The sequence below is a fragment of the Pelmatolapia mariae genome, linkage group LG16_19, assembly GCF_036321145.2.
Source record: "Pelmatolapia mariae isolate MD_Pm_ZW linkage group LG16_19, Pm_UMD_F_2, whole genome shotgun sequence".
Classification (NCBI taxonomy): domain Eukaryota; kingdom Metazoa; phylum Chordata; class Actinopteri; order Cichliformes; family Cichlidae; genus Pelmatolapia; species Pelmatolapia mariae.
The window spans coordinates 63,713,858-63,734,962 of NC_086241.1; the positions used below are offsets into that span (position 1 = coordinate 63,713,858).

Here is a 21,105-nt window from a genome sequence, read left to right on the forward strand (position 1 = left end):
AGCACAGGAGCCGAGCGAGAAAAAAAAACACCAACAAGAAGAATTACCTTCTTTTATTACCTGCGGAACAAACTGCCGTGATAGTCCGCGGACATGTCACTGACGGTCCCGGGGGGAGGCATGGACTAGTGAAGGTGAGCTCAAACCGCTGGTCACGCGGGTTTTCGGTTAATTTAGCGAGAGTCGGGACACAGGAGGAGGAATAGGACGGGGGTAGGAGGGAAGGTGGGGGCAGTAAGGCAGGCAGGCAGGCAGTCGTCCACGCAAACGTTGCCGCGTCATTAAAATTCACAAACAAAATGTGGCGGTGTTATAGAAACGAAGCGTAAAGACGCGCAGTGTTTCTGAAAAACACCAAGTTTGTAGAAGAGTTCGGTCCACACGGCGGCTTCGGCTCGTGTTGTGGTTCAAGGGTTCATGGGCGGAAGAATGAGGAAGTAGCGGGGTATGAACGCTGGAGGGGAGCTGGGAGGGAACTCTGTATGGAGGCATGCACCTAAAACGGGCTGACTTTAGGTAACAGGGGGGTCAGAGCTGTGCGGGCATTAACTACGCGTTTATATCAGCCTCACGAGCCTGGGATAAAATACTCAGGCAAACCCAGAGGTGTGTGTGTGTGTGATTAGCTACGAGGCTGCAACCGGTCACATGGTGTTTGCTATGAGGGTGACACGCCAGCCACAACATGTATGTATTTTAACTAAAAGCAGTAGTTTATAAAGCAGTTATCAAAGTAGTAATCATCAAGCTCATTTTAGGCGTCATGTTTGTAGTCTTTGACTCTACTAGCATAGCTTTGCATGATTCACAGCTCAAAAAAATCATCATTAAATCTTTTATTTTTTAAAAAGAAGCATGTGCAAGAATGCTTACAGATAGTTAAAAATTACTCCAGTTATAGAGCATTGTGTTTACATGTAAGGAAACCGCAGAGGTAACCAAGTGTCCATTGTAGTAGACTACATTTAATATTGCTCTCTTCTAAGGTGGACCACCTCTGTTTTAATTTTCTCCACAGAGAGCTTAAAGGATTTTACCATCCAGATAGAGTTTGAAGTATTTAAAACAATTTTGTGATGATAACTTTTCAGGGAACTTGTAAATGGCTTAGGTGCATCAAAAGCATTTCTGGTGCTTTCTTAAATTTAACAAAACATACTGAAGATCTGCAATGGGCAGATTAATGGCAGAGCCAGTGGTTTAGTGGTTTTGCTCTTTAGTTTAGAGCCAGTCATCATGGGCATGAATGTTGTGATAATTTTGGGCTTTCAATTATTTCTTTGAACTCTTCGAATTTATTTGAATGGTATCTCACAAAACAAAAAAGTATACATATACAGACTCTAATATATAAAAACACCACTACTAATATGCGTCTGGCATAGTTTTGTCCTGGTTTTGCACATTTGACTGGTCTTCTTGGCGGGATCGGTAGAGGTCATTTAGACTGGTTTCCTGGCATGGACCGAGCTTTGAAGCACAATCCAAAGATTTTCATTACACAAATGTGAAGTTGAAGAATTTGGAAGATGGTCCTCCTCTTTCATTATTCCATCCACTTTGTGTAATTCAATGAAATACCTGTATCACTGGCAGGACAACAGCCCCACAGCATGATGCTATCACCACCAATTGACATTTAGTACAGTGCTCTTAGGTTTGAAAGCCTCACCTTTACTCCTGCAAACATACCTCTTATCATTGTGACCAAATAGCTCAATCTTTGTCTCGTCGGATCATTAAACTTTTTCTCCAGAAGATATTTTGGGCAGCTGTAAGTTACAGTCAAGCTTGAAGGTGTCCGTTTTTGGAGGAGGGGCTTCTTTCTTGTTCAGCACCCTCTCGGTCCGTGTGGCTTCACTGTAGATAGTGTTGCTAGTGTTTGCAGTTCATGGCAGGCTTAAGCCTCGGTGTTTCCCGGGTTGTTCCTGAACATCCAGACCAATTTTCTCTCATCTGTGGATGAGAGTTTGGGCCTTCTTCCAGACTTTGCAAAGTGGTAACCCATATGAGTAAACTGTTTAAACAATCGTACAGTACAATTTACTCATCTGCAAAGCTACAGTTGTCCTTAGATCTTCCTCTCTCTTTTAGGACACTTTTATCTGATTAGTTGCTAATTGTAAAGAGAAGGTATGAACAACAGGTGGACAGGTACATTAGCTAATTTTAGCGTTAATAACCTTTCCATGTAATTTATCCAAACCTAAGAATATGTGTATTACACACATTACTGTCACATTGTTCACATTGATGTCTTAAGTGTGTGCATATTAAGTAACTTTCTGAATTTTTTATCTAGGCTATGAATTCCCGTGAGCATGGGGAAATCTCAGATGAAGCAATGCTTGAAAAAGGCAAGTTCTGCATTCTTATCTTTGCAGCTACAGCAGTAAAAATTCACAAATTAACAAAGTATGTTTTGGTTTATTTTTGTAGTGTATGCAGTAAAATAAATTCTGCATTGTTTTGCAGAACACAAGCATGTCCAAGATTGTAAGGAGGAGACAGAGGACATTGCTATTAGTGAACAACCTCAGGTACGTGGAGGAGGATCTTCTGGAGCTGCCGAGGCTGGGAAACGGTCATCTGCAGAGATGGGACCTGACGCAGACCAGTCCACTAGCAGCAAGAGAGTCAGGGTGTCTAGTGAGGTAAATGAAGCTCAACTCATGATTAAAACAATATCTTATATGTTATTACACATCCTTGACTGACATTTATTGTGTCTAGATGAGGCGGCACTTGATAGACGAGAGCAGCAGGATTGAACCTCTTTGCCTCACCACAACCGGAGAGAAGAGAGACTGCATCCAGGAGAAATCTAGAGTCTCCTATAGAAAGCCTCTCTTCAGCATCTCCCACCGGATCTCGGAGAAGAGGAACACCCCGAATCTGGAGCAGCAGGCAAGTCTTGGCAGCTTGAATCAGCTCAACAATATGCTCTCATCCAAGCTCCAAAATCCAGAGCAAAATGGCCCAGCAGAGACCATCCCCTCCACAGACACTTTAGGCCAAGCTTCCACAGCAGACTCCAGCCTTTATCCACTGATTGAGAAAATGTTTTTCATTCTCAACACTCTGAATTCAAGCATGACGCAGCTGCACAGTAAAGTGGACTTGCTGACACTGGAAGTCATGAGGATAAAGAAGCAGATCAAACCGGCTGAGATGGTGACAGAGTTCCAGCCTCCCCCCGAGTATTTGCTAACCAGCGATGAATTGAATCAGCTGATGGAGCAGACGTCAAGCGCTGGGGAACTGGGCTGTCGACTGCTTGTGCATCTGTTCCCGGAGCTGTTCAAAGCCAGGGAGTGCTCTCACGACTGCATGGCGAGCAAGAGAACGCTGGAGTCTCTACATCTGCAGCTTATTCGAAACTATGTCGAGGTGTGCTACCCCACGGTCAAAAACAACAGCGTGTGGCAGGAAGAGTGCCTCCTCCAGATTAATGACTTTTTTAATCGCTTCTGGGCGCAGAGGGACATGGAAAGTGCCCGGCTGCTCAGGAAGCAGGCGGTCACAGGTGGTGGCGTAAAAGCAGAGCAGCCTCAAACCTTTCGTTTCATTAATGAACAGGGTCAGGAGGAGCACATATCTCTAGATCACCAACAGGGCAGCCTGGCTGGTTCAGATGTCGGGTTTGGTACACAAGCCACAGAGGAGTTGGATGAGTTCTCCTCCCCAGAAGACTTTGTTGTTTTCCTAATTCACCGTCTCTTCCCTGAAGTTTTTGAAGAGGGGAAAATACCAGAAGACTGTGGCAATTTTAGTAGTGTGGGACAGCTAATTCTGGACTCTGACAAGATGGACATAATTAGAAAGTATATGGAAGCAAATTTCCCTGATGTGCCTGAGGACAGCTGGCTGCAGGTGTGCATTCAGCATATGGAAGACGCACTTGAGGGTCCTCACAGTAACGGCAACGGGAGTGAACCGGACAACATCAATGAGGAGGGCTACGAACTGGCCAGTCTTCCTGAAGATGTTTCAATTATCAAGGTTCCAGAAATGAGTGAATATGAAAGACCCAGTCGCAAGTCTAAAAAGTCGCTGCTCACGCCTGTAGATTTTGACAATCTGGAGATTCCTCTGCCTGACTTTACTGTTCCCCAGGAATACATCCTGTCCAGGGAACAGCTCAAGAGCAACTATGAATGTAGCTTGTCTGTTGGGAACTTTGCCTCTCGGCTCCTGGTACTCATGTTTCCTGAGCTCTTTACCTACGAGAACGCTAGAAAGCAGTATAACTGCAGCGGTTCTCTTGGGAAAAAGCAACTCGATCCCGTTCGCGTAAACCTGATCCGTCATTACGTGCAGTTGGTCTACCCCCGGGCCAAGAACGACAGAGTGTGGATGTTGGAATTTGTTGGCAAACTTGACGAGCGGTGCAGGAGACGTGACACGGAGCAGAGGAGATCCTACCTGCAGCAGCGCAAAGTGTACGGTCAGGAGACAGAGCAGGACTTTCTCTGCCAGCTGAACCAGCTCCATCCTGATAACGGCAGACAGGATCCAGATATTCCCTCTTTACCTCCCGAGAAAAGTAGCAAAGACTTCTGCAAAATCCCCCTTGATGAGCTGACTGTGTCCAAACCAGACTTCCCTGTTCCCTCCGTCTACCTGCTCTCTGATACCGAGGTACGGGAAATTGTCCAGCAGAGTCTCTCTGTTGGGAACTTTGCTGCCCGCTTGCTGGTGCGCCTCTTCCCCGAGCTCTTCACCCACGAGAACCTGCGGCTGCAGTACAACCATTCAGGCGCCTGCAATAAGAAGCAGCTTGACCCTGTTCGACTGAGACTGATCCGTCACTACGTGGAAGCCGTGTATCCTGTGGATAAGATGGAGGAGGTGTGGCACTACGAATGTGTGCCAAGCATTGACGAACGCTGCCGGCGCCCCAATCGCAAGAAGTGTGACATTCTTAAAAAGGCCAAGAGGTCAAGCACTGTGTCCTAGTTACAGTACTCTGCAGTTACCCAACACTTTCTGTCATAAAAACAGTTGCACAGTATATAAGCTGAAATCGCATTGTTGAACTTCTACACACTGTCCTCTGTAGGAAGAAGCCAAGCTGTTGCGAGTTTCTTTAGTAGTATTCTTACTCATATTTTACCTTTTTGGCTACAGCAGTAGATGTTCTAGTTTATGTAGTCTTTATTATTGTTCGATAAAAAAGTTACAACCGCTCCTATTTATAAGCCAAACATGTCATAGCTTCTCTAACATACTCTGTTGATAAATGTTGTAGCCTTATAACAATAATAATGATAGTAGCTAACAGCATAGATCACACATTTGCTCTATGAACAGAAATCAAATCACAAGGACGTGATATATTTCCATCGCAGTTACTGATGTAGCATCGTGCCACCACTGTTTTAATAACTATGTGCTTATGTTAAGCCTTCTTATAGAAGTTTATATTATAAAGATAATTTAACATGACAATGGCTCATGATAACCAGTTTCTAATAAAACCACAGTTATAAATGTGACATACAATCACAATGTTTTACATAATCGCACCAGAGCAAGTTCAACATACAGAGCATAGCCTTTCTTTATCTGGTTTCACTTACCCGTTAGGCTAAGAGATCCCTTGAAGGTGATTATCAACTTGAAAAATCAACCCAATCACATGACATTGGAGACATGTTTAAGTCTGTTGGCAGATGACTGATTTTTATAAAGAAAGATAAAAATGTGATTTAAGGTTGAAAGCAACACAAGTTCTGCAGAGAAATTAGCAGAGTGTGTGTGTGTGAGAGAGAGAGAGCGCTATTAAACGTGTGCACTTTAAGTGCTTTGGTCAGAAAGACTTGCTGTATTAATAACATTAGCAAAATGTCAACTTTATAAGTTAATAGACTTGAGTGTCTTGGACTGAACAGGCTACACGGTGGTACATGGAGCACTTCTGCTCTTAACTGAGCACTCAAAAGCACTTTCTACTACAAGCCACATTCACACAGTGCTTTATTCTATACCTTTAAGTGCTATCACATGCAGATGCACCAGGGACAATTTAGGGTTCACAATATTGCCCCAGGACACTGATTTGCAACCCACCTATCGCCCACCAACCTTCTGACTGGTGGGCGACAGGTGGTGCTCCATCTCCTGAGCCACAGGCATCCAGCTCTTAGTTCCATCATTAACATAAGAGAATCAGATGAATTGCACTTTTATTCCATTAAATTAATGTTGAGATGTGCATGAGACAGTTTTAGTTTTCATTTTTTCAGGTTAACCCCAAGAGAATAAATTAGAGCTCCAAAAGTACAAATAAGGGGTCCTGTTTCAAGAATCATATAAAGTGCTTGTTTCCAGCCAACAGGATTAAAACGGGATATTTCTTACTCATGCTTATAAGAAATCTATTGTATATAATATTATATACAATAACATTTCCTTATTAATATTTGGGGATATTTAATAGAAATTTAAAGTTATTTATTTATTCCTGTATGTTAAGTGTTGGCAGTTTCAGTTCTGAAACCATGAAAACACCACACAGCTTTCCAAAAAAATAAAAAAAATCCACGAGGACACAAATGGTGAAGTCTAAACCCTCACAGTGCACCTTTATTGGGGGAGTGTCACACTATAGAAGGGAGAAGTACACATTTAATCACAGTGAGAGTTGTTAGCTCTGCACAACATTTTTGTAATCCATTCTACATCCACCTCGTTGGAGAGCCACTCAGTGCTGTTGACCTCACAGGCCAATGGCATTATAGTCAGTGCGGTCTTAGGCAGATTCAAGGTTTAAAGGCCTCCTCCCTGGGAAGCTCGAGACATTTCCAGCGCCTTATGGCAACTTTGTGCTTTTCAGTGTTCCCAGTGTCAGTAAAAACCCTTCTGAGGATAACTCTCATCAATGTAACAGTGTTCGTTTCTGGGTTCTCTGACAGGACCAGGTCCAGGGTGTCCCCGAGTTTTACCTGAGAAAAGAACAAAATATGAGGAACACTGGATTACCTAATTCATGCACTGTCGTAAGCAAGCAGCACTCACCGTTTTACTTTTCTTGATGAGTTTCTGTCCGTTTAATCTGAGCTTGTTGTTGTAGAACGCATCTTCAATTTTACTGTGACAAGACAGAAGCACGTTAGACTCTGGTATAATGGCGACAAATGTTGTGAAGTCCCTACTGTTCGCAGTTTTTGTGTGTGTGTGCTTTCTTTCTATGCGATTGTGGCATCGAGGTCTGGTCTGTGCCTCAGATGCATGAGGGAAAGGTGGAGCTGGATGGTTGAGATTGGGGGACCAGTTTGGGGATTATTCTCTTTATATAGTAGTTGTGAGACTGGAGAAGAAGGAAGACAAAGAGTGAAGCACAGTGGCAGAAATGCTCGATTGCTGGGCAATCGGTGAAGCAAACTTAACTGTGTAGAACTAAAGTCCTCCCCTCTTTGTGGATACTATGGAGAACCTGCTACAGTGATTAAAGGGGAAAACAACATAAAGTTTCTTGATGAGCTCACAGTGTGCCACTAGAACAGCTTGTGGCACACTGAGAGCACCCTGGCATTGATTCTCCACGCCATTAACTTATTTCCTGTTTTGATTATGAAGTATGGAGGAAAGAGTGCAAAATCCTGTTTATTTTCAGCAGCAACTTAATCACTTATCAACACCCACCCAGCCTTAGATTCTTATGCTGACTCACTTGCGTGCCATATCCAGGCCAGCTTTTATAATGACATCGTAGCGGAAGGACTGAACATATTTCTCCATGTCTTTATAGTCCTTGGGTAGATTTGGGTCTGAATCTTCATAATCACTGTCCTCTGCGTCTTTATCATCCTCATCTTCCTCCTCCTCATCCTGTGCACTTGAAGCACCTTTCTTCTTGTTGCTTTTAAACCTCAAATGATGAGCAGACCAACACCTGAGAGCGTCTCTTCCACGGAAAGCAGGCCGGTGACAGCCAGGTGTCACAGGGAAGACCGAGTAGCCGCACAGCTGGCGTGTATGAATGGTCCTGGGACACCATTCGGTCTGCCTCAGTCCATATCCGGTAGCTAGCAGGTGGCGAGGGCTCAACCTTCCAAGCTGCCTCATGGCAAGAGCTTGCACCACCAAACTCTGCATGTTTGTGCTCCACCCAGTCACTGAAAGGAAGGAGGAGATTGTCAAAACAACAAAAAAAAGGTTCAGTTAATTAATTAATATGGATTCAATATGAAGAGCCAAGGTTCAAGAACAGGACTCACGATTTCTGTCTTTTCGCTTCATGATCATGTGATATCACAATATCTATTAAATTTAGAAAACAAAAATAGAACCACTTTGAATTCATCTTTATTTTTTGTGTGTTTTGGATCATCTTTGCAAATTCAGTTAGAATAATGACACGTTTAGGGAGGCTGACAGGCTGCATATGTTGTGTTATCATCTTCACACAGCAGAACATCTGCCTCCTCACCTGATCTATAATTTTACACACACTTTTTTAAACTGCTGAACATAAGTTCAGATCAGCTGGATTTACTGTAATCTTCAGAAAAGCATCAATTTATTTCAGGGTCGGCTAACTAAAAAAAACTAATTTCAATTATTTTAGTTTAATAAATACAAGAAAAGGATCAAATGCTTCTTCTTGAACTAACTGACCGGATTAAAGGCAATGCTTAAGCTTTACTATTTTAGTCGACATGCGTTTGTTTATTCCGGAAGTACTCAGTAAGAAGACGTTCTTTGGTCGTTGCTGACCTCGGATGTGTTATGCTCTCACTATAGCGGGCACATTTTATATACATCTCCTGCTTTTCACACACTTTTATGTCATAATCGTTACCGGTTGCTGTCTCCGCTCAACGTTGAGGTTAAAGTTGAAGCCAAGCGGACGCAGATACGGGCGGTTAGCTAGCTTTACTTTTCTCCGCTGAGTTCGTGGACTCATTACTTCAACCTAAGCGTGACCCAGCCCGAGCTTCGTGACCATCAAACGTGGTACAAACAGTTATTATCCACTGAAAACTTAACTACGAGTTTCCTAACACGCTGCAGGACACTCACCTATGGAATAACCTTTCCTAGCTTCTTACTGTACTTCGTCGTCTCCGCTGCTGTGGAGTAGACGTGTGGTCGCCGATTTAAATATACTGCCTCCTACGGCACCGGCGGATTATTACATGTATGGCCGAGGCAAATGGCAGTGAAGGAATTTAAACGCAAAATGGTTCAATTTGGGAAAGATCACGTGTCCTTTTTTTCAGGAATCTATAGATTTATTTTTTAAAAATGAAAAACTTAGGCAATCAATTCTGGGATGAGTAACCATGAAATGAATTAAACATCAAAGTTTTAGTCATTTAATAAAAAGAATATAGACATCGTTTTGTGAAATGTGGCATTCTTAAAGTAGACCATACAGCTCTGTCCTAAATTCGGCCAATGAGGATTTGATTACTCGCCAAACACTGTGCACCACTGCTTGCAAAACTCAAATCTGGGCATGTTGGAAGACATTTACTGTTTTACCTGTTTTACCATTTACCTGTTTACTCTCTACACATCCGACTGCTCCCCTACCCATCTCTCAAACACCATCATAAAGTTCGCGGATGACACCACAGTGGTTGGACTCATCTCAAGGGGGGATGAGTCGGACTACAGAGAGGAGGTCAACAGACTGACTGAGTGGTGTTCAGTTAATAACCTCCAACTGAACACCACGAAAACTAAAGAACTTATCTTGGACTTCAGGAAGGGCAGAGCAGACCCGGCCCCACTTTACATTCACGGGAACTGTGTGGAGAGGGTACACTCCATGAAGTTTCTGGGCGTGCAGATCTCTGATGATCTCTCCTGGACTGCAAATACGACGGCGGTGGTAAAAAAAGGCCCAGCAGCGTCTCCACTTTCTGAGAGTGCTCAGGAGGAACAACCTGGAGGAGAGGCTGCTGGTGACATTCTACAGAGCCACCATAGAGAGCATCCTAACGTACGGCATAACAACATGGTATGCTGGGTGCTCAGCTGCAGACAGGAAAGCACTGCAGAGGGTCATCAACACAGCCCAGAAGATCACTGGATGCTCTCTGCCCAGCCTGGAGGTCATTGCAAACTCTCGGTACCTCAGCAGAGCTGGCAATATCATCAAGGACCATTCTCACCCCAGCAATCAACTGTTTGAACTATTACCGTCAGGCCGACGGTACAGGTCACATAAAACCAGGACAAACAGATTCAGGGATAGCTTCTTTCCCAGAGCTATCACCGTAGTAAATAAGCACAAAAACAATTGAACCTGCTTAGCTATACCATACTGTCACTGCCATTATATTATGCTGCTATTCATACTGTCATTATATTAATGCTGCTATCCTGTATATATCATACTTACTGTTGCTGCTATCCTGTATATATCATACTTACTATTGCTGCTATCCTGTATATATCATACTTACTGTTGCTGCTATCCTGTATATATCATACTTACTGTTGCTGCTATCCTGTATATATCATACTTACTATTGCTGCTATCCTGTATATATCATACTTACTGTTGCTGCTATCCTGTATATATCATACTTACTATTGTTTGAGTACTTACGATTGTTTTATTGTACCTTTTATATTTTACATTTATATTTATTATTGTATTTTGCACCAAGGGAGTGGCACTCCAATTTCGTTGTACCCTGTACAATGACAATAAAGGCTATTCTATTCTATTCTATTCTATTTGTGCTCCCATTTAATCAGTCCTGAAGCCACTCTCAGTTGCTTTTTTGATATAATAACAGTAAAAGACATTCCAGCTTCTCCTAAAATATAACAGTAATGTGTAATTTACCACAACAACTTAGATGTCTCTTATAAATAGAAGGCATTGTCATAATGTTGCAGTTGTTGGCTCATCAGACCAGGCAGGTTTTCCAGTCTTTGGTGTTCAGTTCTGGTTATTCTGTGTGAATTAGTCTTAGTTTCTAGTGTGGTCTTATGGTGCTGTAGCCTATCCGGTTTTGATGTATTGTTCATTCAGAGTTGCTTTTCTACAAACCTTTATTGCAGTGAGCGGTTATTTGAGTCACTGTTGCCATCCTCTCAACTCGAAGCAGTTTGGCCATTGTCCTCCATCTTCTGGCACCAACAAAGTGTTTTCTTCCTGCATGTTTTCTCTTTTTCAGACCATTCTCTGTAACCCAGGAGATGACTGTGCGGAAAGATAAGCAGTTTCTGGAATACTCAGAGCAGCCTGTCCGGCACTAATTACTGTAAAAATCACTTAAATCAGCTTTCTTCGCCATTTTGTTGCTCAGTGTGAACTTCAGCAGGTCATTTTCAACATGTCTTCATGCCTAAATGCACTGAGGTATTGTCATATGGTTGGTTGATTGGATATTTGCATTAACAAGCAGTTGAACAGGTGTAGTAGTGATTGTATGTACAAGGTGGATGCAGTCTCTCTAAAGTTAACCAGATTTTTGAAGATTCAACTTTTGCATTTTGGCAATTTGCCCCTCTTTTGGTTATCAGCCAGTCTGCTTTGCCAGCAATTCACACATTATTAAATAAAATAGAAACTTAAAAGCAACTTTAAATAAACAGGGGTTTTATCACAAGGATGGATAAACATAAATAGCAATTTGTTACATTTTATGAATTAGTTAATAGCTTCATTATTTGTTATTTCTCGAGCTTTTAAAAGGATTTGAAGGTATTTAATGAAACAAAAACCTATTTCTTTTCTTGATTTTTCACAGTTTTGTCTCTCTACAGCTAGGAGGGGGGGGGGGGGAAGCAAAGGATTAAACGGATCTGAGGATACAAGAAAGCAGCATTTTGTTTAACTGTACATGGGTGTGACCCAGACATTTATTGCAACTTTTATTTTTCCAGCATAAGATAAGTTGAAATACATATTCTCAAAAGTAATTAAGTTATTTATACAGCCCATTTGGTTATAGTGACATTTATGACACTTTTTTTGTACAAGACTCTTGTTTTTGTTCCATGTCTGAGCATTTATGATAACACACCAGCTTAATTATTACTTTAAGGTAATTTACACCAACATTCAGCTCCACTACAATTCATAATGTCTATAGTGTCACTTCTATCAAGTGCATAATAATATGAATGTCACTACATTATTGAAAACAATGTATGAATATGGAGGGCCAAAACTGACAGGATCAAAATTATAAAAAAAAAAAAAAAAAAAAAAATTCAGTAAATAACTAACTATGCCACTAAATGCCACAAAAATAAATTTTATATTTTGGATTTTTTTATTTGATCCTATGTTAATTTTACATTTTCTTTATTAAAATAATTTATGCATTAATATGTTTATTTCCCCCCAAATACATTCATTTTGTGTTTTTACATTTCTTTATGCATTCCTGCTTCATTGTACATATAAGAGGGCTTAGCTGATCTATTTTAAATCTTTAGTGACTAAGACTTATTTAAACATTTATTTACAAAGGTAAAAAGTTCACCTCATGACTGATTTTGATTCATAGCCAACTTATTTGCAAAAGAAAGCAGAAATGTGGAAAGAAATTTGAAAAGAGAATACAACAATACAGTCGTTTGGGTAAAAAAAAAAAAAAACACAACTAATGGTTAAAGTAACTTATGCTATTTGAGAGGCATTTAATGGCATATGAATTTATTTAAAAAGTAATTTATTTTAAATTTTTGGCTGCTTTGGTCCTCCATAGGGAACAAAATGTATTGTGCCACAATGAATACAACATTTTTTATATTGTTTTAAAAAAGCATGTATTATAAAGTTTGTATAATGTGTAAACATAAGGGCATTTACATCCTTGCATATACTGACTGTAAACTCAGAAGAGTCACATATCCTCCAGATGACAACATCCAAAGTCTTTCAGTAACATGGTGGCATATCAGTACATGCTGGACAGCGAGATCACCATTTTACAGATGAAAAATGGAGCATTATTCCTTTACTGTCAACACATAATGGTACAGAGTATATCGTATATGCTGGTGGTTTACATTCATGGATATGGTTTTACCACAGTGTCTCAGCAGGAGGAAATCATGCGAAATCAGGCATGGATTTGATGATCTTATGATCTTTTTTTGCAGCTAAATCCACACTCACCTGCTCACATGTACTGTAATAAACCAGTCTCTATCTTTTATGTCCACATGATGGGTGTAATGATGGGTGTATTTGTACCACAGTTGCCGGCAGGTTTCATCATGGCAGTAGGCAGCAGAAAAGTCCAATTTTATGCGTAATGCTTGATTGAGTTTTCATGATGCGTTTTAGTCTGTCAAGGTAAAGGCTCATAGGACTAGACAGTGTTAGTGCGCCCACATTTTTTCATTTTCTGGGTTTCAGTCAAGACAAATTAATCACATGTTAAAGCCACTAAAGGAAAAAAAAAATCCACCTGATTCTGTTTTCTCTCTTATTTTCTTCAAGATGGCCAAACTGTTAATTCCAACATTTACATCCGAGGTTAGAAGGAAAGCACCAACTGTAAACATCATGTTAATGTGTCAGTCACTCAACATCCACAACAGTCTGGAGCTGCCACATAGCACCAACGCCCAACAGTCAATTACAAAGAAATCCACTAAAGAAGAAGAAAAAGAAGCAGAGATGCACCAGGATGCAACAAAACCACAGGACCGGCTGTTAGTAGGGCATGAGTCTGAACTTCTCTCAGTCTGAACAAATGCCTCACGCTTTCTAACATCCTTAGGTCACTGTCTGCTGAAATTAAGCTTATACCTGTTGTCTGAAGTTAATAAAAGGCATTCTGGATAATGTAGGAACAAACAGATGATTAAAAAAGAATTTACAGATATGGTTTAACAGTGAGTGAGAATGTCCAAGATTTAAATTGTTACTTGAACTCAGAGGTTTCCACTTTGGGACGTGCACCAGCATAAACTGGCGATCCTCCATTTGAGATTTGTTTTCACAGTTATTGCTGTAGTTAGAAGTTAAATTTGTAGAAGCTGCTCCGTAATGACTCACTAAATGAACGTGAGATGTTTAAACCTGTCCATGTGTAACCTCTGAGAAAGTTCCTATGAGGTATCTGCAGCCTTAGTTTCACATGCACTGTAAAAGCTGTAGCGATGGTGTGCTTTGTAACAGTCTGCGTCTTCTTGGTTTTTCCTGGAAGCCAAGCAGATATGATTCGTTTGTGTGTGTGAGCTTATCATGGGATGCCACTTTGTTCTCTGCTCACTGACCGCTGTTATTGCTTTGGTGATTCACACATTCAGGATTCAGGCAATTTTTTCTTACAGCATCCACTACGCCCTGTTTTTGAAAAGCTACAGAAATGCCGCTGTGACTGCATATCATAAAGAGGTCTCCACGCAGGAGCCATTTCTGTGGAAAGATCTGTGGTTGTGGCAGTTCTCACTGCAGTGGACAATGAGCACCGGGTAACAAAGTGCATCCTCGTAGTCCGGGGGCTCCTCGTCATCTGTGGTGAGGCGTTCCGATAGGCAGCGGGTATTTTCACTGGGGCTCTCCTGGTCGTCCAGGCTGCCGCTCCTCCAGAAGCAGCTGCGCTGGGAGCCATAGCGCCGGGCTAAGGAGAAGCGGCTGCTGCTGAAGGGGATGCGGGAGCTGGCACCGGTGCAGATGCTGAGGGCGCTTCTGGAGAACACTGAGGAGCAGCTAATGGCTCTGTGGCAGCGCTCACAGTTCTGACGAAGCCCACTGAAGCTGGAGGGGCACTGGGCCAGGTCCATGAGTCCAGCCTCTGAGTAACTGGGAACCAGCTGCTGGTTGGAGCGAATGTGCCACTCCAATTCTGTGCTGTCAATGGTGTTAACTCGAGGGATACGGCGCCAATAAGGCCGATCGTCACAAGGGGTCACAGGGAGGTAATCGTGACCGAAGAGCTTTTCAACACGATAGTGGACGTATGCAGTGCGATACTCTGTGAAGACTCTGAGAGGCCAAGAAAACGTGAGGAAGGAGGCAAACCAGAAGACGTAGTGGGACAGATACCAAGGGTGGTGCTCCGGGTCACAGAGCACCAAGACATACTCCTTCAGGTCAATGTTCTTCAGGTGCATGCCCTCTCTGGCTTCCATGTAGTCATCCAGGCCCTCGTTGTCGGTGAAAAACCTCGCCCTTTGTGTGAGATAAGAATTCTCGGACTCCACGTTGGCAAAACTGAAGCACTTAGTGAAGCGCATCTTTGTCAACGCAGACTTCTCCAAGCCAAGCAGCTGTTTGGAAACATCTTTGACACCACAGTGGCTGTAGTCAAATTCTGCTTCTGCCACGTGGGTGTTGACACGCTCATGGTAAACCTGTGTGCTTGTGTAGGCGTCTCCGTTGCGGTAGCGTGTGACTTGTCGAGTTCGGCGCACATAATGATAGCTGATGGCCTTCCACCAGATGCAGGGCTTAGCCTGCTGCATCCTCTGGATGCGCTCGGAGATGCCCTCCACGTCCACTTTGTGCTGCAGCTCATTCTTCACGTGACAATGCCAGCACTCGACTAGGTAGACTAAATAGAGCATGCCCAGCAGGGCCAAGGGGATGTAGATGTAGCCATCAGAGCAGGGGCTGTCATGGTACATCATGGATTTCCCTTTGAAGTCGCTGTCGAAGGTGAGGCGGGTCACCTTGGTGATGTGACACCAAACCATGGCTCCCATGCAGCCATACATGAGAACGGAAAGGAGTAGGCATTTCCAGAAACTCTCCCGACATAAGGACTTGCTTAGAGATTGCTTCAGCGGTCTTTGCTGTTGAGTGAAAGCACACATAAGAAGAAACGTTTTAAAAACTGATCAGTAGAGCAGGGCGATATGACCAAAAATATTTATCACGATATACATTTGAAAATTTGTGATAAGGGTGTAACTGACGATATAATTGACACTAGACAAAATACTTTACAACTCCACAACTTTATTAGTGCAAAAAACCCCATCAATGTATTTTCACTTAAACAAGCAGCTGTTTTTTATGTGCATTAAAGTTATATAAAAATTTAACAGTGTAAATGCAAATTCCTTGCTGACAGTTTAACCAAAAGGCATTTCCAGTGGAAATTGGCCGACATATCCTCAGCATAACCATGTAGAATATCCACAAAACTTAAAAAGAGGTTATACACACACAATACGGTAATATTATGTTGAAGCACAGTACGTATCACTCCGCGAGGCTCCTGCCTACGATAGCCATAATGCTCCGACAATCCATCAAGCGGTGCGGCTTTGTAGCTTAGCAAAGTCATACTAAAAGATTTGACAGATTTTCGAGCACCGTGTACCACATAAAATCGTTTCAAGGTCAGTAAACACAACCAGAATTCATACATAAGGCACACAGGATTATAAGGGGCACTGTCGATTTTCAGAAAAAATCAAAGGATTGATTTTAAGTGTGCCGTATTTTTCAAACAACACGGAAATAATGACGGCCCGCTAGCATGCTCTACCAAAAATAGTGCTTTGTTGTGTATCTGACGGACGAAAGCTAAACCAGTTCCACACCACTGAAGCTGCAGCATTTTTACAAACCAATTCTGGTTCATCCGTTTCATTCAACGATCCGCTTTCACCCTTCTCATTCTCCGTCGCCGCCATGCTTTTTCCGCCATGTGCGTATGAAAACAAAGGCACTGCGCATACGCGTTTTACCCATATTCTATCGCGATATTTCATTTTCTTATCGTTGCCCAACATTATACCGGTATTACCGTGAACGGTATGATATGGCCCAGCCCTACTGATCAGAACATATTTATAATCCTATCACCACCAAATCCTAAACATCCACAATCCTTGATGTATTCAGAACACAAATAAGAACAAATTCAGCCTTTTGTAAATATTAACAAGCTGAGAGTAGCCATGTAACTGCAGAACATTATATTTCTTCAGAGCTGTACAAGCAAGCTTCATTTTTATGTGCGGGCAGTTTCAAGGCATGCAAAGTCAAAAATCGGAATAGAACCGGGATTCTGTTATAAATCTCAATATGCTGTATGAAAAAGAAATGCCAAAGCCAAAATTCACTAATCACAAAATTTTGTGTATCTACCCAAAAAATTGTTTAAATCCAACACTCAATGCAAAAATTAGAAATTAAAAATGTACAATTTATTAAATGAGTGGAAACTTAAATTGAAAACTAAATAAATATCAGAATTTATACTGCTGATTTATAATTGAATTAAAACAAATTTCAATTTATGTCATATGTCCTTTGTGTGTGTGGGTTGTTTTTTTTTTGCCAGTAGCTGTCAGATGCAGGATCATGTTTTGGTTGTTTGCTATCTGACTATTTTTGTTAGATTAAATATCAGAAACGTTAATAAATTTTTAATCGTAAGCGAAAAGCTTTAGAAAAGAGGAATTTCTGATTAAATTAAAATGTGTAAATAAAGTAAAAGCCTGGCCTTTATCATTTCTCACTGTGTTCCTCAGTGAACCTGACTGGCGTCATCCGTATCTGCTGGGTTTGCGTTTCTGGTTTGTGTGGCAACAAATAAATTATGTTGCCACTGTGAGTTATTTCTCTTTTAGCCAGCTTGTGCTTTTTTCAGCTATCTCATGTGTATTATTGTGGCTTTTCCTTCCTTCCTTTCCACTTCTTTCCTCCCTTCATGTTTCCTAATTGTGTCTTGATCCCCCAGTCAGTCCTTTGTGTATCCCCCTGTCAGTTGATCTGCTTTACAGTGTTTTTGCATGCTTTGATTGCAGCTGCTGATTAATAACTGCGACATTGTTCAATCTTTCGCATAATTAGACCAAAATAAACAAAGGAGTCACAAATCCTTGCAAGCAGCACTGGGGTTATGGTTGAAAAAAAGAACAAGATAATTATGTAAATTGTCAGATGAAGTATGCAGCACTTACGTGATATAGAAAAATGTTGCCACACACTTTCAGACAATAAAAGTACTTTTTTGCTTTTTACTTTTAGTGGTACAGAGGTTTATCATTGAGGCTTTATCCTCTGAGTTGCAGAGTGCGGGGGAGACTTCTTTACACCCTTTGCACATCTGGTGTCAATAAGTGCACATAAGGCTCCCAGAAACAGGGAGAACAGGTGACAGTCCTCTGCAATTCTGCACCTTTAACCTTAAATCTTAAAATGGAAGAGTAAATTTTATATTTCACCTAGTTCTGAAACAGTCACACTAGCACGTTTCAAATTATCTGATTTTATTATTAGACAAAGATAACCCAAGTAAGACACACACAAAAAAGACAAAAAGAAGAGTTAAATTTCATTCATCACACCCAGACCTGATTACTGTGCAACCTGTCGAATCAAGAATTTACTTAAACAGAACCTGTCCAACAAAGTGAAGTAGGCTAAAAGTTGACAAAAAGCAACACATTGTGCCACGATCTAAAGAAACTGAGAAAAAAAATCATTGACCTGTGTGAGTCTTAAATGGTTACATTGTCATTTCTGAGGCTTTGGGACTCCAGTGAATCACGGTGAAGACCATTATTGATAAATAGAGAGAATTTGGAACAGTGGTGAACCTTCGCAGGAGTGGCCAGCATACCAAAATAACCCCCAGCGTCCAGTGACGACTCATCCAGGAGGTCACAAAAGAATCCAAAAGAAAATCTAAATAACTGCAGGTCTCACTTTCCTCAGTTAAGATCAGAGGTCATGAATCAACAATAAGAAAGAGACTGGGAAAAACTGACAGAGTCCAAGTAGAAAAGCACTGAGAAAACACAAGGGCTCGTTTCACATTCACTAAAAAACAAACAAACAAACAAAAAAAACCAAAACATTAATGATCCCCAAGACTTTGGGGAAAATTATTCTCTGGACTAACGAGACTTGCTGTAATTGATGGAACAAGAAAAGCTGGAGGAGAATGTCCGGCCATGACTTCATGCCCTGAAGCTCCATCACCGTTGGGTTATGCAGCATGACAATGATTTGCAACAGACCAGCAAGTCCACCTCAAACAACCCTTCAATGTGGCTGAATTAAAACAACAGTGCCAAAATTTCTCCACAGTGATATGAAAGACTCATTCCCAGTTATCACGAATGCTTGATTCTGCCAAGCTGGCACAGCCAGCCATAAGATTGAGTTTTCACACAGGGCTATGCAGGTTTGGATAGCTTATTTTTCTTAATAAATAAAATCATCATCTAAAAACTACTGCATTTTGCATTTAGCCAGGTTATTTTTGTCTAATATTAAAATGTATTTGATGAGCTGAGACATTCAAAAATAGAATAAGAAACCATTGAGGGGCCAACCACTAAACAGTGCTGCACCCTTTTGGTCCTTAAAAAGGTATATAGTTGTCTTGAAGTCTAATAATTAGCTTAATGGGTGCAGATGTGTGTTGATTATACTTTTAGGGGCAGAAATTGATGTGTTCATTTCTGTGAGTGTCCATGCATTTGGGCTTACAATTATGTAATTATTGCATTAGATGAAAATTCCTTACGAAAGAATGGATGTTAACTCTAACCCTAAACGGATCCCAGCCAAACTGATGGATGTTATTAGGTCACTGTCTCGTTTGCAGCTGACCTGCATCTCTGCTGACTGATAACTGCAACGTCTGTGGATGTTTTGCATAAAAGTATGACCGAAAGGGTCAAACACACACGGATCAGACATTTCTGTGCAAAGAAAATCAATCTGCAAACAATAAGAATAACAGGATATTCCGTCCATGGTCAGGTTCACAGGCCCGCTGCGGCACACGGGAGGTGAAAAACAGGTAAAGACGCTGGCTGGCTGATTCCCAATCACATATCCTGCAGTTTTCCTCTAAAATAATCAATGCATGCTACAAGATTATAGAAATTCCTTTCTATATCAGACTGTGGAACAGTGGCATGTCTGTAACACCAAATTCCCGTCAGATTATCCACCTGCAGCGTGTCACAGCCTGCACAGCACGCACATGGACAAATTAAAGCTCTGCGACAAGCTCTGACAAACAGACCGTAACAAAAGGCATTTGCTGTGCCAAAAAAAAGGATTGCCAGAAAATTCTACCTCCTCTCTGGTGTCCTCCTCGAAAACGGTGGTGGTGCTGCTTTCACTCGCTGTCGCAGCCGATGCTGGAGGAGACATGGTGCTGGGCAGCTACTGGTAGTGATGACAGGGCGTGGAGGAGGAGGAAGAGGGAGAGATTTCACCGCCTTTACTCCACAGCGACCCTCAAATGAGACTCGTCACATCTGCTGTCATTTAGAGGCATTTAGAGGTGAGCCGACGGGGACCGGCTGATCGGTGAAAGACAAAATAAGAGCATCTGTACCTTCCCGGTGCGTAAGAAACGAAAATCAATACGCGAGGGTGTTTCTACAGGAACTCCCACCTCCTGCTGTCTACGGTTCAGCTGTCAGTGCCGCAGTAACATGATGGGAGATGCGCTGTATTAGCTGGTCGTCGTTACTGAAGGAGCGTGCCCTGCCCCTCGGGGTCCGCTGGGTGCGCAGGAGGCGGCCGGAGAGCTGGCGGGGTCGCTGTCCATGGTGCTGACTGAGGTAGACTGAGGTACCGGGAGATGTTGTTGCATAAATCACTTAAAGGGAAAGTCCGACCTAAAATGTGCCGCCCCACTGATTATCAACATATGGAGCAAAAATAAAGTTACTTTTACTTTAGCAAAGTAATCTGATCACTCTTTAGGCTTAACCAACGGTTTTATTTGGACGGCTTAATTGTTCGTAGTGTTGTTGTGACATCGTGATCTTTGGTTACTTAATATGAATGACTTTTGATTTTATTGAAGTTTTGGATTCTCCTGTTTGTTGATTTGTTGTTTGTTGATAATACTGCCTAAGGGAACCATGTATAATTATGTTTACATAAACATGCTTCCCTTAGGCAGTATCATTAGAAGACGTATACATTTTCACTGCTATGCAGATGACACCCGACTTTATCTATCCATGAAGCCAGGTAACACACACCAAATTGTTAAACTGCAGGAATGTCTTAAAGACACAAAGACCTGGGTGACCACTAATTTTCTGCTTATAAATTCAGTTAAAACTGAGGTTATTGTACTCAGCCCTGAAAATCTTAGTAATATGCCCTCTAACAAGATACTTGCCCTGGTTTGCATTACCTTGACCTCCAAACTGCAGCCTTGCTTGTTGTTCCTA

General features: G+C 41.8%; 3 protein-coding genes across 6 annotated transcripts; 1 reads left to right on the top strand and 2 right to left on the bottom strand.

Moving 5' to 3' along the window:
* Positions 1-6,359, top strand: bend3 (BEN domain containing 3). The gene is made up of 4 exons (XM_063499688.1): positions 1-134; positions 2,303-2,357; positions 2,476-2,654; positions 2,734-6,359. Exons 2-4 carry the CDS (start codon positions 2,306-2,308, stop codon positions 4,957-4,959), a joined length of 2,457 nt encoding a protein of 818 aa, XP_063355758.1. The 5' UTR covers positions 1-134; positions 2,303-2,305; the 3' UTR covers positions 4,960-6,359.
* Positions 6,360-6,554: 195 nt separating this feature from the next.
* mtres1 (mitochondrial transcription rescue factor 1) lies at positions 6,555-9,118 on the bottom strand. 4 transcript variants are annotated; one of them, XM_063499598.1, is made up of 5 exons: positions 8,807-9,020; positions 8,223-8,265; positions 7,676-8,120; positions 7,021-7,093; positions 6,555-6,947 (listed from the first exon to the last, which is right to left on the bottom strand). In XM_063499598.1, the coding sequence occupies exons 2-5, from the start codon at positions 8,248-8,250 to the stop codon at positions 6,765-6,767; spliced, it is 729 nt and encodes a 242-aa protein (XP_063355668.1). In that variant the 5' UTR covers positions 8,251-8,265; positions 8,807-9,020; the 3' UTR covers positions 6,555-6,764. The 4 variants fall into 4 exon arrangements, with proteins under 4 accessions (XP_063355668.1, XP_063355670.1, XP_063355672.1 ...); XM_063499600.1 differs by lacking the exons at positions 8,223-8,265; positions 8,807-9,020 and adding an exon at positions 9,028-9,118; XM_063499602.1 differs by lacking the exon at positions 8,223-8,265.
* Positions 9,119-12,562: 3,444 nt separating this feature from the next.
* LOC134645258 (transmembrane protein 151B-like) lies at positions 12,563-20,531 on the bottom strand. The gene is made up of 2 exons (XM_063498635.1): positions 19,988-20,531; positions 12,563-15,729 (listed from the first exon to the last, which is right to left on the bottom strand). The coding sequence occupies exons 1-2, from the start codon at positions 20,063-20,065 to the stop codon at positions 14,320-14,322; spliced, it is 1,488 nt and encodes a 495-aa protein (XP_063354705.1). The 5' UTR covers positions 20,066-20,531; the 3' UTR covers positions 12,563-14,319.
* Between the last annotated feature and the right edge of the window lie 574 nt (positions 20,532-21,105).

Coding starts and splice junctions, on each gene's coding strand:
- mtres1 (XM_063499598.1), bottom strand. CDS start 8,250: ATGATCATGAAGCGAAAAGACAGAAATC. Junction 7,094..7,675: donor GGCCTGGATATGGCACGCAA/GTGAGTCAGCAT, acceptor GTCTTGTCACAG/TAAAATTGAAGATGCGTTCT. Junction 6,948..7,020: donor TCATCAAGAAAAGTAAAACG/GTGAGTGCTGCT, acceptor TTCTTTTCTCAG/GTAAAACTCGGGGACACCCT.
- LOC134645258 (XM_063498635.1), bottom strand. CDS start 20,065: ATGTCTCCTCCAGCATCGGCTGCGACAGCGAGTGAAAGCAGCACCACC. Junction 15,730..19,987: donor AGGAGGACACCAGAGAGGAG/GTAGAATTTTCT, acceptor TTCACTCAACAG/CAAAGACCGCTGAAGCAATC.
- bend3 (XM_063499688.1), top strand. CDS start 2,306: ATGAATTCCCGTGAGCATGGGGAAATCTCAGATGAAGCAATGCTTGAA. Junction 2,358..2,475: donor TGAAGCAATGCTTGAAAAAG/GCAAGTTCTGCA, acceptor ATTGTTTTGCAG/AACACAAGCATGTCCAAGAT. Junction 2,655..2,733: donor GAGTCAGGGTGTCTAGTGAG/GTAAATGAAGCT, acceptor TATTGTGTCTAG/ATGAGGCGGCACTTGATAGA.